At 37.7% G+C, this 15,196-nt stretch overlaps 1 protein-coding gene across 1 annotated transcript in view; it reads left to right on the top strand.

Moving 5' to 3' along the window:
• The first annotated feature begins 5,133 nt into the window (after positions 1-5,133).
• The window catches only part of bahcc1b (BAH domain and coiled-coil containing 1b), a 120,709-nt gene continuing 110,646 nt past the window's right edge, over positions 5,134-15,196 (top strand). The window contains exons 1-2 of the mRNA XM_052102799.1: positions 5,134-5,289; positions 7,505-7,832. Coding sequence (XP_051958759.1) covers positions 7,661-7,832 — 172 coding nt within the window. The 5' untranslated portion in view covers positions 5,134-5,289; positions 7,505-7,660. The remainder of the gene's footprint in view (positions 5,290-7,504; positions 7,833-15,196) is intronic.

The raw sequence follows: 15,196 nt of genomic DNA, 5'->3' as shown, positions 1-15,196 counted from the left end.
TTAGGTTTGCCAGCTCTTCATAGATGAAGGTTCATAAAGTAATGACTGAACGTTTCTTGTTTAGTTTTAAAATTAAATTAAATCCACGTCTTTTGGGTATTTTGTTACCCTTATTTACCTCTCTGTAGTTTGACTTCTAGCTTTTACAATAAAACAGGTCGTAATGAGGTAGGTTTGTGCCATTTATGGGGGTTGAGCAGTACTTTCCTTAATTGGACCCAGGTGGGCTTTTTTATCTATCGATAACGCAATTCCCTGGAATTTATAACCCTTACTGGGAGTTGAGTTTTGATCATTCAGAATTTACCCCTGAGCCTGTACCACCTTAATCTATAGGACTGATAGACACGTTCTCACCTTCTAGCTTCATTTACATGGTAACGTAGCCTATGATTGTACAACGTGTAATAGCGAGTTTGGACATCTGTTGGAAGTCGACAGCAAGCCACGATGCAAGTGCAAGTGACGGTGCAAACAACTGTCTATCATTAACTCCTCATATAAAATAGCTAAAATACACTGGCCTATCGCGAGTTTGCAATACCAGTTTAATTCTCTTCAGGACATTATCTTATAGCATTTCACCGCCCTGGCTTGCAAAGTTTTGGCCAGACACGAGTGACGTCCTTTTTATATAGCCTACATATTTATAATCAGGAGTGTTTTAAATGCAAGCCCCTAATTCAGATATGTGCAATCTACACATACAACTTGCACTCGCACTTTGGGCCTTCGTTTGTCCAGGCTCTGTGTGTACACGTCCCAGTGTTTCCTGTAACGCACGGGGCGTTGATAAGTGCTGTAAGAGCCAAACATACAACTTGTCCGACAGTTTCCAAATAATTTCACAAGGCTATAATAAGTTTAGCAATTCTGGGACTTGCAAAACGTTCAGAGAGGGTCCAGAAATGATCTCAAAGACCTTTATTTGGGATATCAAATACAATAGCTTCTCCATCATCTCTATGAGAATAGGGGTCACCAAATAGCCAACCAACTTCATTTCGATTGTGTGGCGGGTTTAAGACGCCTTTGAGTCTTCTGTTAGTGTGGTTACTCAATAATGAAACTGTGCTCTTTATTTTCTCAGTGATGTCCTGTTAAAAATGTACTTACGTAGCCTATGTCTTGCACACGGTGAATTAAAATATTTAGGGTTTTTGGTGTCAGTGTACATGTTCGTGTACAATGATGCAGTCATCGCTGTTGTATAATGATACAAATAATAATTATTATTATCATCATCATCATTATTATAAATAATTACCATAATGTGCTTTTGGTTGTTTAATACAATGGCTATAATTTGCATCTTTCCGAGAAGACCTGCACTTGATGTCTGTGCGAGAACCCGTATTATTAGTCAGTGAGCAAAATGAACGTCTTGACTGAACATGCTCCGTCCTCATCACCAGCTATGGAGTGTATTGTCACAATGATTCATCCAACAGACGCGCTCATAAAATCCCCTAACCTACATGGACATGCAGGCGCATGTAAGCACCGTTAAAGACATTGTCATAAGAGTGGGCTCTGAATTTAGGTGTCCTCTCTGGATTATTATTTTGCCAAAGGCAGACCGCGGGGATCTCGCACTGTCTAAAACTGGTGTGCAACTTCGGCCTGACAATAACGGGGTCTTGGCGCACCCTTGGCCTATACGCTGTTGACAAACGCCCCGTTCCGGTAGTTTGAATGTGGCTTGAAGATGGAGGGAAAGTGTCAATCAGAGACGCTTCATTGATCACGGACAATGCCGTTCGCGGGACTGGTCTGTTTCGAGAGCAATCAGTCACTCCGCATTAATTATCCCCGCGTCCCACAGTAGGGCAGCTCGCGCTGGCACATGGAGTGTGTGTGCGTGTGTGTGTGTGAAAAAAAAAGAGAAAGAATGTGTGTAAGTGCGCGCGTGGGGAGAGAAGGAGATTGTATTTGTATGTAACAGAAGGGGACGCAGATTTTGTGGTAAAGTGCACAAGTATAGCCTATGTGTTGTGATGTGTGTGTGTGTGTGAGTGTGTGTGTATGTATGTATTTATGTATATATATATATATACTGGCCTATTCAAGTCGCATATATATATAGTCCTATATATATATATTACACACACACACACACACACACACGTGTGTTAGTGTGTGTTTGCACGAGCATGCATGCGAAAGAGATTGGGACTGTCTTTGCTTGTGTGTAAATGTGTGTTTGCATGGGCTGTTTGTGTGTGTTATTCGTACACCACTAAAATGCTTTCAAGTCGCGTACCAATAAAACCCCCAAATAAAAGGGTCTTTCTCGTCACTAAATAAATTAAGTGCCGATATCTGCTTAAAGCGCTCCACCTCTTGCAGAACATAATTCTTTATTGCTTTTTTTTCCAGGCAGCATATTTTATTATTATTTTTTTTCTTTTCTTCTTTTTTTAGACATGAGGGTCAGTGGTAGGGCAAATCAACCCCTCTATAACAATTTACTGTAGTGATGGTTAACACAAGGAATGGATACTTTGTCATATTAAGAGCTTCTGCTTATAGGTCGTTTGCACATATTTTCATACTTCTGAGGCCAAGATTTCTTTTCTCTTGAATATGATTCACAGTGGCTAATTTTTAGGATCATAAGCAAACATGTATTTATTTATTGAACGATTTATTGGATTGTTAATTATTGATTGATTGCGTTGTTTCTTTATCATTTCACAAAAAAAAAAAAAAAAAAAAAAAAACGTTTGCATTTTTCTATTAATGTAGTTCTAAGAAAACTGGAAAAGTTCTAGTCTTTTTTTCTAGACCTAAAAAGACTAAACTAGCCCACAGGCCTATGTAAAATTTATTAAGAATAAGCCTACAGTATAGACTAACCGAGAACATGTTTATATTACGAGAGCAGTTGTCTTTTTTTGCCTAAAACTATAAATCAATTTTAAAATAGATGTAATTGTATATTTAGCCTATATTGTTTATATTATTATATTGTAATATTTTAGTGGTGTTTAATGAAATAAATTATTTTTGCTTACAGACACAAAAAAACTAATTGCAATGGGACGATGGTAACAATGTTTTGTACACGTATGAAATTACAGTTCTTCAAATGGCCTATTTTTCTAATGGATGAAAGCGTCATAGGTTGAAGTTAAAGACATAACAAAGAGAGCGGACATTAACTGGCACTGTAGAGAACCCAAAGAGGATAAGCAAATTCATCCATGTTTTTAATTCTATATATATATATATATATATATATATAAACACAATAACATCGTGTGATAGCTAAATATAATTTTTTATTTTATAATAGGCCTAAAAAACAAAAATATTAAATTATAAACATTACAACACTAGTAGGCCTACTACTACTACTACTACTAATATTTTTTTCAGTTTGTTCACTCACCCAGGTTTGCCGAATAGCTTTTGTAGCTACCGAAGAAATGAATAACGTAGCTATAGCCTACGTATTTCCGTATTAGCGATTCATTGTTAGTTTTTGTTTAACAGGTCTTGACGGCTTACTGTTATTAAATATAATATACTATAAGTCGCAGCCATGACAAAGAAATCCGACAAGTTTTTAAAGTTCACCGTAAAAAAATCTTCAATACATAGGCTAGCCTACACATGTTTTTGTCGCTTTTGCCTTAATTTCCGTCTCCCGATTGAATGTATTAGTTTCCGTGTATTCGTATTAACATGTTGCTGTTGAATTTTAAACGATATTAATCCGCGAATCTATACTCTAAATTTAATACAACATGTAATTTTCCCCTTTTTAACGCATTCCCTTTGATTAAGTCACTCTTGACTCTCCTTTAGCTTTGGGGCCAACGAGGTTCGCCTAGGGGAGGCCTTGAAACCGCCCCTCCTTATCTCCTTCATCATTCAGTTCTGGGCCGCCTTGAAACCGCAAGGCCAGTAATTGCTTTTTTCAGGCAGCCCAGTGCGGACTGGACAGCAGCCAATCAGAGCCTTGTTTACATTCGATGATTGACAGTGCTCTGGCAACACGCCAACCAATCAAGCCGTTTTCAGAACGAGGCCCAGGTTTTTAACTCTTTGTTTGGAACCAGAGCTTGGGCTTTACACGACTCCAATCAAAAATGGTTATTTTCACTAGTGCTGTTTTTCTCAATTCGTTAAACCTAACGTGAAATCTGCAATCACATTATGTTGATTTACATTGCTTTATTCACAATTCGGTTAAAAACCTCTAGGGATTTCATATCTTACTTTTGGCTGATGAGATCATTTTTGTTAATTAAATGTTTTTTTATTATTATTATTATAGACGTAATGCATTTGTCATTTAATCTGTTATCACATACAATCAATATGTAATAACAGAGAAACAAGTGGTGTATCACTTTGTATAATAAAACTATGTATGATTAGACATGTCTTGATATAAGTTTACTGGTAACACTTTACAGTAAGGTTTCATTTGTAAACATAACTTAACATTAGTTAACCTGAACTAACGATGAACAGTACTTATTAAGTAAGTAAGTACTTATTAAGATTATTAATCTTAGTTAATGTTAATATCACATGTTGTAGCCTATATGTTAACATTAGTTAATTTACTATGAACTAAAAATAAACAATTGTATTTTTATGAACTAAGATGAACTAATATTAATAAATTATGTTAAAATATAACCTGAATTGTTTGTTATGATACATAATGCATTAACTAATGTTAAGGAATGGAACCTTATTGTAAAGTGTTTCCAGTAGTCCTATACATTTCCGATTGTCTGAATGCGGGTCGAACTTTCTATATTTGTTTAGAGTTATTAAAATAATGGCACTCCAAAGCTTCATAAGTAACCATGTGGCCGTGCCCGTGTCTCACACAGAGCTCGTCGCGAGACAGAAAAGCACGAATAAAGCGCCCGCCGTTTTGTTTAGTTGATCCAGCTGACACGCCATTGGCTCAGAGTTCCATCCAATCGGAGCCACTGTTTATCCTGGGGCGCGCTGCACGAGCTTATTGACATGTAGGTATTAGACCAATGGGCGAGACGGCTCCCCCAGTCACCTCCTCCTCCACTCATTGAGTGGCAGATTCAGGAAAGAGCCTCTGACTGCTTGTACAGAGCTCGATTCAGCAGAAGCTCTTACTACTACGGTGCATCTCCGAACTTCTGCACATCACACGCACTGCAATCAGCAGACACTAGGATGTAACCATTTCCACAAGTTTTTATTCTGAATCTGCTCTCTTTTACCTATTTTTGTATCATGTTTTTTTTTTTAACCATTTATTGTTTTACAAGGAATAACTTACCAGTAAGTAATTCGTTTATATTGTATACGTTTATATGCGTGTAATAATAAACAATTGCCTTCAAGAGCTGCTCTTATTTTTTATTTATTCATTTATTTATTTGGTAGAACATCTGGCGTTATGGAAAATTACAGAGGCTGTATTACAGGGGGGTCAAAGATAAATATATTTTTATTTTTATTTTAATGCATCCTATATTGCTGTCTAAGAGCAATAGTAATTATGATGACGATAACAATAATGATTATAATACAATTTGTGCAAGACTGAATGACCTAAAAATGTATTTTATTATTTGGAATGAGGGAGGGACGCTCACAATTTTAATAAAAGCGAAGACCCAAATATCTTGCTGACTAGAAAAGGTTAAAATACATGTGTGCATAATTACACATTCTTTCAAAAAATAAATTTGACATGAATTTGCAAACTGCTATGGAGTGGCGGTGATGCCAAAGGAAATTACGCGTTTTACTTGTTTTACAGTTAACGTGTAGAATTGACATGGGGCATTTATTTATGAAATTTTAACTGTTGGCTCATTGACCATATTTTAGTTTTTCAAAGATTTATATAATATAGACTTGTGTAAGAATAATTTTATTTTGAAGTGCCGTAATGCATACAATTATCTGGCTTTGTCAGAGCTTTAAAGGACATTTCCTACGTCTTAAATCATTCTTTAGGAACCCTGTGCGCTCCTCATCTCCCATCCGTCCTCCGAGCCAAATCTAATCGCTCTCAGGTCCCAAGAAACGCTGAAAGTTCAGTTTTGGTTATTTTTATGAGGTTACTGCGTTCTAATATTTTAAACTTATCTAAAAATATATGTTCAATTTCTTTTCATGATGTCATAAAAATGATACATGTCTGCTGGAAATGTCCTTTGTCAGCGCAAATGACTGCACTACATTTCATTTTGTGATATAGAGAGCAATATTTTAATCAGCCTATTGTTTGTAATGCTTACCTAATGTTGATTCACGTGATTTCACTCACTATTCTCCAACCTGTCCCTCTTTTACAGTTTTAATATTTAATGAAATCAATAGGGCCACAGCAGCAATTTGGCACCGCAAGCAACCTCGCACTCCAAACTCGGAACTTCCAACATTTGAAGGCCTCATTCTCCAATGCTAAACATCAGAGACTCAGCGTTATTAACGTCAAATATCTAGAGATATACGACCTAGACGTCTTCCATGTAGTTTGTAATTAAGAATATATGGAAAGCTGCACACAGCTGGATATTCAAAGTTGTTCAGAATGTCTTTGTTTCCTTATCTTTGATTTCGTTTATTAAAGAGACTGTTCGCCACTATTCGCACGATCGTTTGAAAGTCGATTGAGCAGACCTTCAGACTATCGTCTTAACATTTGCAATACATCTCGCAATACGCTTGCAAAACTAAGCTTATTAGGACGTTTTTCGAAACAAAGCTCACGCATTAGCAACACCCTATGATACACACATGCAACTCTCTCTTTCAATGCTCCACTTTGCAATGACAAAACTGGAACAGCATAATATTGTGCAATTTTGTTTTTAGGCTATCCGTGATTTAGGAAACTTAAGGTATAGAGCCCAAGGTGGTTATATAGACTTAATACTCCATCATTTGTGTGCTGTCACCCTTATATCCAAAGCCCATGGAAGACATTTAGTTGAATTCGTCGAGCGCAGCAGTTTAAGTAAAACGAGAGGCTAAAATACACCAAATAAATTACATATATAGTTTGTTGCCTTGAATAAATTAGTATTTGTAATAGAGACCGCCAATCCAAACGCCCAACGACTGTAGATTATCTTAATGTTTTGTAGGCCAGTGAAAGACATACTAGGGCTGATATAGCTTAACAGTTCCCCCCCCTTTTTGCTTAAAACGTCCTTGGTTTTCCATATTGGCGTACTGCTAATCCTGGCAGCTCTCCGTGGATGCTCTATAGCCTGCAGTGAGTCTTCTGTGTAAATGTGGAGGTGTGCTGCAAGCTCGCTCAGCTGTGGTGAGATGAGAGAGAAGAGCGAAGAATTTGGGTTTAGGCAGCATTCACAGGCACAGCAATGGACTATAACACTTGGTGTTTTCAATGAAGGATTACCATTACACATCTGAAGGATACTAACATGATACGATCTTTTGGATTTGCATCACTCTCTCGTGTAACTGGTTTGTAATTTAAACTACAATTTATGATTTGTGTGTGTGTGTGTTGCAGAAAACATGACCTGGACATACTTTTTTGGCCGTCAAAGCCAAAACTGTGCTGAATGCAAGACCTAGGCGAAACTCTTTACGGGATTATAACATCTTTTTCGGTTCTGTTCTCGTGGTTTCCTGCTCTGGATTTTGGATTTAACGTTTTATAATCGAGATGGAAGGCCGGGATTTCGCCCCTCCGCCGCACCTTCTGGCAGAGCGAGGCACGCTGGTTCACAGAGCCGCCTCGAGGATCACTCCTACCGGGCACACGGCAGTGCAGCATCCCGGTCACTTTCAGCCTGGGAAATATTATGCCTCGCACATACCGATGCCTCCACATTCAGGTAAGTGTTATATTTTGTGCCCCCCCGTCCAAAGCATATTTTCAATCGAATTAAATGAATGCTTCTTTTGAAGTCCCCCTAACTTCATACAGCGCATTTAAGGTATGTAACATCTTTTGAATTGAAATTGAAAGGGGGATTCTAGAAATAAGAAATTGTTTTGACGGAGTTATAATGTTATATTGAACGGAATAGCCTACTTATATCATTTATGACATTAACTGCAAAAAGGCTGGACAGTTCTAGTTTAGAGCAATGCGCTTCTTAAGCGGAGCAAGAAAATGACCCAAACCATTAACTGGGTGGATTAAAAATCACTGCAATTTAACGTGTTTATATTTATTCCTTAAATATGACTAAATGAACACACTATTTTGTTATTTATGAACTTTTCTGAGATTACATGTACGATACGTTTATAACTGATTAACACTCTTAATTTGTTTCGCACCCATTCAAATTATTTCTTAACTTGAGTTGTTCTGTAGTGTCTATAGTAGTAAAAAGTCCCATACTTTTCTGTTAATTATTATGGTACATCTTTGAGCGGTTTGCTGCCACAGCTGCTTCAGTTAATAACACAAGCTTTAGTGACTGTGTGTGCGCTGTTGTACTCAGAGAAGTGTCCAAGATTAGGGTCAGTAGCGCTCTCTCTCTCTCTTTCTCTCTCTCTCTCTCTCTCTCTCTCTCTCTCTCTCTCTCTCTCTCTCTCTCTCTCTCTCTCTCTCTCTCTCTGTGTGTGTGTGTGTGTGTGTGTGTGTGTGTGTGTGTTAAAAGAGGCGTCTGTAATACCAGAAAATCCGGTTTCTATATTGAGCGGTGATGTGACGGAGTGCGAATGATTTGACAGTGCATGCAATAGATTTAACAAGTGGCTCCTGCGTTCCAAGTACCTTGGGACTAGAGGTACACTTTGCATTTTGGTTATTAATGGGATATAAGTTCGTACATATGCACGTGAAAATCCTTCGGCCTTCGGTCTCTTAATGCTGCAGCTTCTTCTGCTATAAATCATAGAAAAAAGCATAGTAGCCTATGTCTGAATTTTTCCTGTAAAAAAGGAAAATAAAAAAAATGCTAAAAAATAAGTTAACATTTAGCTAGATGCATGAGTATGCTTTCAACGTTTCATGTTTTGACTGACGTGTTGTTTTAAAGCATGTATCAGTAGTTTCAATAGTTCATTTATGCATATATAATTTATGTATTTGAGATGTGACATCAAAGTAACGGAATTCAATTAAGTTACGATTTATAATTGAGGAGATAATGTATCATATATATGCTATATAGCATATATATGATACATTATCTCCTCAATTATAAATAACTTAATTGAATTCGTTACTTTGATGTCACATCTCAAATGCATAAATTATATATATATATATATATATATATATATATATATATATATATATATATATATATATATAGATAGATAGATAGATAGATAGATAGATAGATAGATAGATAGATAGATAGATAGATAGATAGATAAGGTAGCCTATATAAAGAAAAGGAACACACACACACACACACACACACACACACACACACACACACACATATATATATATATATATATATATATATATATATATATATATATATATATATATATATATATATAGGCCCTATATATATATATACATTATCTCCTCAATTATAAATAGTAACTTAATTGAATTCCGTTACTTTGATGTCACATCTCAACTGCCGTTCTTATTGATAATTTTTAGCTGAATCCAAATTCAAGTTGATTTCGAATTCGTGGCCTAACAGTCGCTGTGTTCTAGACTGGATTATTTCCAGGAGCAAGATCTATCAGAGCGCGCGCTGACCCCGATAGTCCCTGGCGCGCGCTCAATGCGCGCCGGTAGTGATGGGGTCGTTAGAGTCTGTCTTTCTCTCTGGCCTCCCGCTGCTGTACCCTCACCCACTACCTTCAAGTAATTTTTTTTATTTGTTCCCCACACAAATAACTTCGTCCAATTACCTCACACAGAGCTGTAAAACCAGAACGAAGAAAGAGAACTATATCCACAAGAGAAACTCTATATAACATACCATCTAATTTATTATTACTAGTAAATGTACATCTTTCCGCACTTATTTCTCATTTCTAATGTATTGAATTGGTTCATTTGTTTTTTCCTCAACGACTGTCGTCGAGTTAAGTACATTGTAAAAGCAGCACTGGCAGTAGATGGATTTTGTTGTGTTGCTCCGGTCTCGCGTGCACATCAAATGCTGCTCTGCTGTGTAAAGCAGGATCTACTTTTCTCTCTCTCTCTCTCTCTCTCTCTCTCTCTCTCTCTCTCTCTCTCTCTCTCTCTCTCTCTCTCTCTCTCTCTCTCTTTTCTTTTCTCCATATCCTCAGCAGATGCCTGTGACGTCTGCCTCAAGGCGGACGCAAGCTCATGCCATACAGGTGCATTATTACTTGGTGTGTGTGTGTGTGTGTGTGTGTTTGTGAGATTGTGTGCGTGCGCGTATCAATTTCTCGTTCTTCCGCTGTGGTTTTTTTAATCAACACAGGTGTCTTTTTTGTACAGAATAGGTAGTATACGATTATACGGTGTCTATTATTTTTCAATAATATACTTAACTTCTATTGTTTTAGATCTTGCCATTTTTTGTCTAAATGAAATGTGAGCTTTTTTTTTTTTTTTTTTTTTAGCAGATATTGTAGTATATTTCTGTATCCCATTTTTATAAATGAATTTTTTTTCATCCCGTTTCTTCTGTTTAAATGATCAAAACCATCAGGAATGGTATTGTACTGACCTTTTATCATTTGACCAGAAATATCCTCATCTAAGGGTTTTGTTGCCCACTATAAATCAACCAAAACAAATAAATAATTAAATGTAAGATAATAAAATAATTAAAAGAGAAACAAGAAAGGAAAAATAAAATTTCTGAAACAAATAAAAATTATGGCCATGAACACAAATTGAGCCATTGCCTTTTTGAAAAGAAAAGAAAGCCTATATCAGGCTTAAACAACCTAGTCATGCTTTTATAGTCATCCTTTTCTCCTAGATACATAATTTATCTCTATCATTGCTAAATAAAGCGCTGCTCTATTGCTCCTGCTTTCTCACTTTTGCCTATGTAACTAACCACATAACTTAAAACACACACCTACACATGCGTACATGCACACTCACATAGAGACACATATCCATGGATGCATGCAGGGTGGAAGGAATGGTTTAAAGGCCTTGAATGTTTGTGAAAATCAATAAGAAATGCATTCTGGTATACTCTTTGAGTCAGAAAAATAGATGGGTTGATAGAGAGAGAAGTTAAGAGAGTTTATGTTTTTTATTTAGTTATTTTCCAGTACAACAAACACCAAGCTGCAGTTCAATTAGGAGGCCCCCTCTCTGTCACAGACATCCATGTAGCCGTTTGCCCCGAACCTCTTATTTTGTTGCCGGCACAAGCTTTGTGCTGTAGCAGTCATATTTCTGCAAAGCAGTGGTCGGCCCTCTTTCATATCACTTCTTCCTCGCTCCTCTGTGTGCCTTGAGTCCTGATTTAACAATGCTGTGTCTGTGCTGCTGTTGATCCTCACCTGTCTCACCCTCCTCGTCCACGAGTCTCCTGTTCCTCTGTGGTGCAGCCCTGCTCAGCACCAAGGAACTGCTGCCCCCAGGCCATATGCCTTTGATAGGGCTTGTAGTTTAAATTAGTCCAGTGTCTTTCTTTCTTTCTTTTTTTCTTTGTATCATCTTGGTCTTCTTAATAAATAGTGAACATCCTGAATAGCACCTGTTTTTTTTTTTTTTTTCAAAATATGGAGAAATGTATAGAAAGAGTAAAAGTGACTGAAAGAGAGGGAACGAGGGAGAGATGGAGAAGAGGGAAAAGAGCGGCTGAATGTTTCCACCTGGTTGGTAATCTGGCCCAATTACCTCTGCTTGGTAGCACAAAGCCTGGCGTGTTCCATCGGCACTCACTATGCCTGCCAGCTGAGTGCTGTGTGCGAGTGTACAACGCTCTGTGTGTGTGATTCAGCAGAGCCTCGTTGGCAGAAGCAGCATAATCTCCCCCCCCCCCCCATCCCCTCCACCCCACAGTCTCTTCTTTCACTGTTTGATGTGCCTCAGTAGGCTGAGAGAGCAGCGTCCCAGGCCCGAATTCACCCATCACCGGTGCCCCCTCAAACAATGCATCTGCACATCATCAGTGCTGGCAGAAAATCATTTATTAATATTTGATATGAACACCTTCTTATGTGCATCTATAAAATATGTATTACCCACAGCAGTGCTCAGAATATCATCACTTTCGATGCTGTGACTATTGATCAGAGCCCCGTTTCCCAAAAGTGCAGCTGCGCCTTCATCGTCACGAAATCACTCGCGAGGGGCAACATAGTGCTTTCCAACGACACTGAAGTTGTTCAACTGCCTGACCACCTGCAAGCTCAGAATATGTTATTTGAAATCTGCCTTTGGTATGTTTACATGGATGAATTAACATGATTTGTTTAATGACAAGCTCACACAACTTTTACAAACAAAGCAATTTACAATAAATTTAATTGCAAATCTGGAGGGTTCAAATGAGGAAGTGAGAGTCTGTAATAATCCTGTATGTCATGCAAACACAGACACACATATACATACGCAGACACCTTACATGTGACCTTGATTTTGTTTCTCACCACATCTGAAAATGTTCACCCTCACGAATTGGATTTGTGCAATTAATAACTTAGTAATGACTGGTTTAAAACTGCTCGAATGGAGTGCCTAAATGCACGCACACACAGACAAAGACACAGACATTTACTTCAAAATAGTAAAATACTATTATATTTGTATTTTTATATAAAGCTTAATGCTAATCCTACCCCTAAAGGAAAACATTTAGCATTTTTAGAACCAAAAATATTGCATTTGCTTTATTTGTGTCAATTTTCAACTTTTTTTTAAATTGATTTTGATGTGTATTGTTTAACTGCATATCTTCATTACCATGAGACCTTGCAGAGCCCACGTACTCATAAGCACTCCTAGAAAGAAACTGGCTGTCAGTCAAAGCACGTGGGTGCCGAAATGAGTCGTTAGGCTATTTGATGCAGTTATTTGATGAATACAGTAAGTCTAGTATTGTTTTATTTTTCTCGACTTGGTCCAGAAGTATTGTACTTTTTACATCCCTAGTACATACTATAGTAAACTACAATGCATAGACACAGACATATACACAAGCGCACAACTACACATAAGATACCTTCTTACATAGCGGATACAAGCAAACAAGGGTCAAAACACACACAGTTCAACTTTTAAACCCTGGGTTCATCTGCTGTGCATCAGATCAGCACAACAATGAGGCAGTACTCTGGGGCGCCATGAGCTACAGAGCTCATTTATACAGCTGTCAGCCTCCCTCTTTCTCTCTTTTTTTCTCTTTTTCTCCCCCCCTTTCTCAATATCCTCCTACTTTTCCTTCGCTGTTTCTTACTGGCTCACAATTTCACATGAAAACAGCCTTCCTGACTCATCAACATTGCTGTATGGATTTCATCTGTTTAACACCCAGCAATCATTTTATTATTGTTTATTCTTTCAGGTATCTTATTCATTTGGATACATTTCCTTCAGGGGGTTACACATTTATTTTCTTTAATTAGAACAGATTTCTTCAAGCTTTGAAAATGCTCTTTACATTTTGTGTTTATTTTCCATAAAACATCAAAATATGTCTAATGTGAATAGTTATGAAAGGGAGCGAAATATCTGATCTGAATCTTAATTTGCTGGTCATGTGCATTGTTTAAGTACAATACAGTCTTTAATTTTCATGTATATGTGTGTGCGATTGCATGCTGCTTGCTACATCCTGTGAGCTACTTTTCATTGTGACACCTCAACTGATGGACTCAACCACCACAGCATATTTGAACCATGTGGGGAATCTCTTTCTCTGTTTCTCTCTCTTTTTCACACACTCTCTGTCTCCTGCAACGCTGTCATTATTAAGTCCAAACTTTGACTCTGGTTGACTTTGGCTTTGATGTCTTAGAGAGAAAAAGAAATGACATTTTAAATGGGCTGAGAAAACAAAACGTTGAAAGTGCTTCCATGCAGAGGTACGAATGTGTGATTGGATGAGAAAACTGAACTTCCTTTTTTTGAAATGTGTGTGTGTTTTAAATCATGAAAGCTTCAGAATTTCTGCATCAGCAGCACTGGAATGTGTATGTTTGTGCATGTGTGTGTGTGTGATCAATAATTGATCAGTCTGCATTGTCTTCCAAGGTTAGATTGTTTTGCCTTGGTACACAGTTTAACTATTGTGCTGAACTCATCACCATCCGATACATAGATGATATCAGACGATATAATTAAAGAGTTCTTGCTGCAGTGGCATCCGACACCTATATGTGCCAGGTGTACAAACTCGCATAAGCACTTACCAGCCAAAAACCAGGCAAGCGTCTTTGCTACCTTATTCTGAAGACGTTATCCATTCATTATTATCATATGTGTTTGTACACGTCACAAATTTGCATTGTTAAACAAATTTTTTATCTCATGGTGCATTGACTATTACAAAAGATGTGTCATATATCTTTCGGTTTGGGTGTCTTAAGCAGTATGTGGCAGTATGTGATCATACAAGGGTGGGATGCCACACAGCACGGCAAATGCTCAAAATGTATGCAGAGCCTTCATTAAATATATATAAAGCATGCTTTTTAAGGATGCGTCCGCTTCCACCAGTAAAGAAAAAAGCACAAAACAAAGATTAGCATCAGAAATTCAATATTAATCAGTCTCAAGAGACACTCAAGATCTCTCTCTTTCTCCTTTCGCTTGTTATATCTCGGCTGTAATTCAAGAGGGACTTGTTGCTTTCAAGATGCATGTCTGAATATTTTCATTTGCTCTGATTAAAACAAAACTCTGGTTGACACGTCGCCGTTATCTTTGGCCTGTGCTTTGATTGCTTTAGTTTTCCTTGCTTGCGTTCATCCCTCCCTAATCGTCTCCCAGCATCTTATTGTTTGCAATTTTTTAGGCAAGAACTTGCTTGTTTTTCCTCTCTGTCTCTATCTCTGTCTCTTTCTGGTTCTGATTAGCGTTTCTCAGACTCAGCAGGAGGTTGGCTAGCTGTGGGGAAAGACAGGGCCGTGACCGCCGTGACCACACAGTCATGCCTGAATGAGGAGCCAGCCTTCCATACATCCCATAATAGCCTCCGTTCTATTTCTGGATCTGGCCTTGCCATTTTTTCCCAGAATGCACAGAAAAATGAAGCCTTATTTGTCCACACAAATTCCCAGCTACACTCCTCCCACGAGTTGTATTCTGTGAAGTGAGCAACATGTCAAAACA

Source organism: Xyrauchen texanus, chromosome 33 (assembly GCF_025860055.1).
Source record: "Xyrauchen texanus isolate HMW12.3.18 chromosome 33, RBS_HiC_50CHRs, whole genome shotgun sequence".
NCBI lineage: Eukaryota > Metazoa > Chordata > Actinopteri > Cypriniformes > Catostomidae > Xyrauchen > Xyrauchen texanus.
This window is presented reverse-complemented; position numbering and strand designations above follow the sequence as displayed.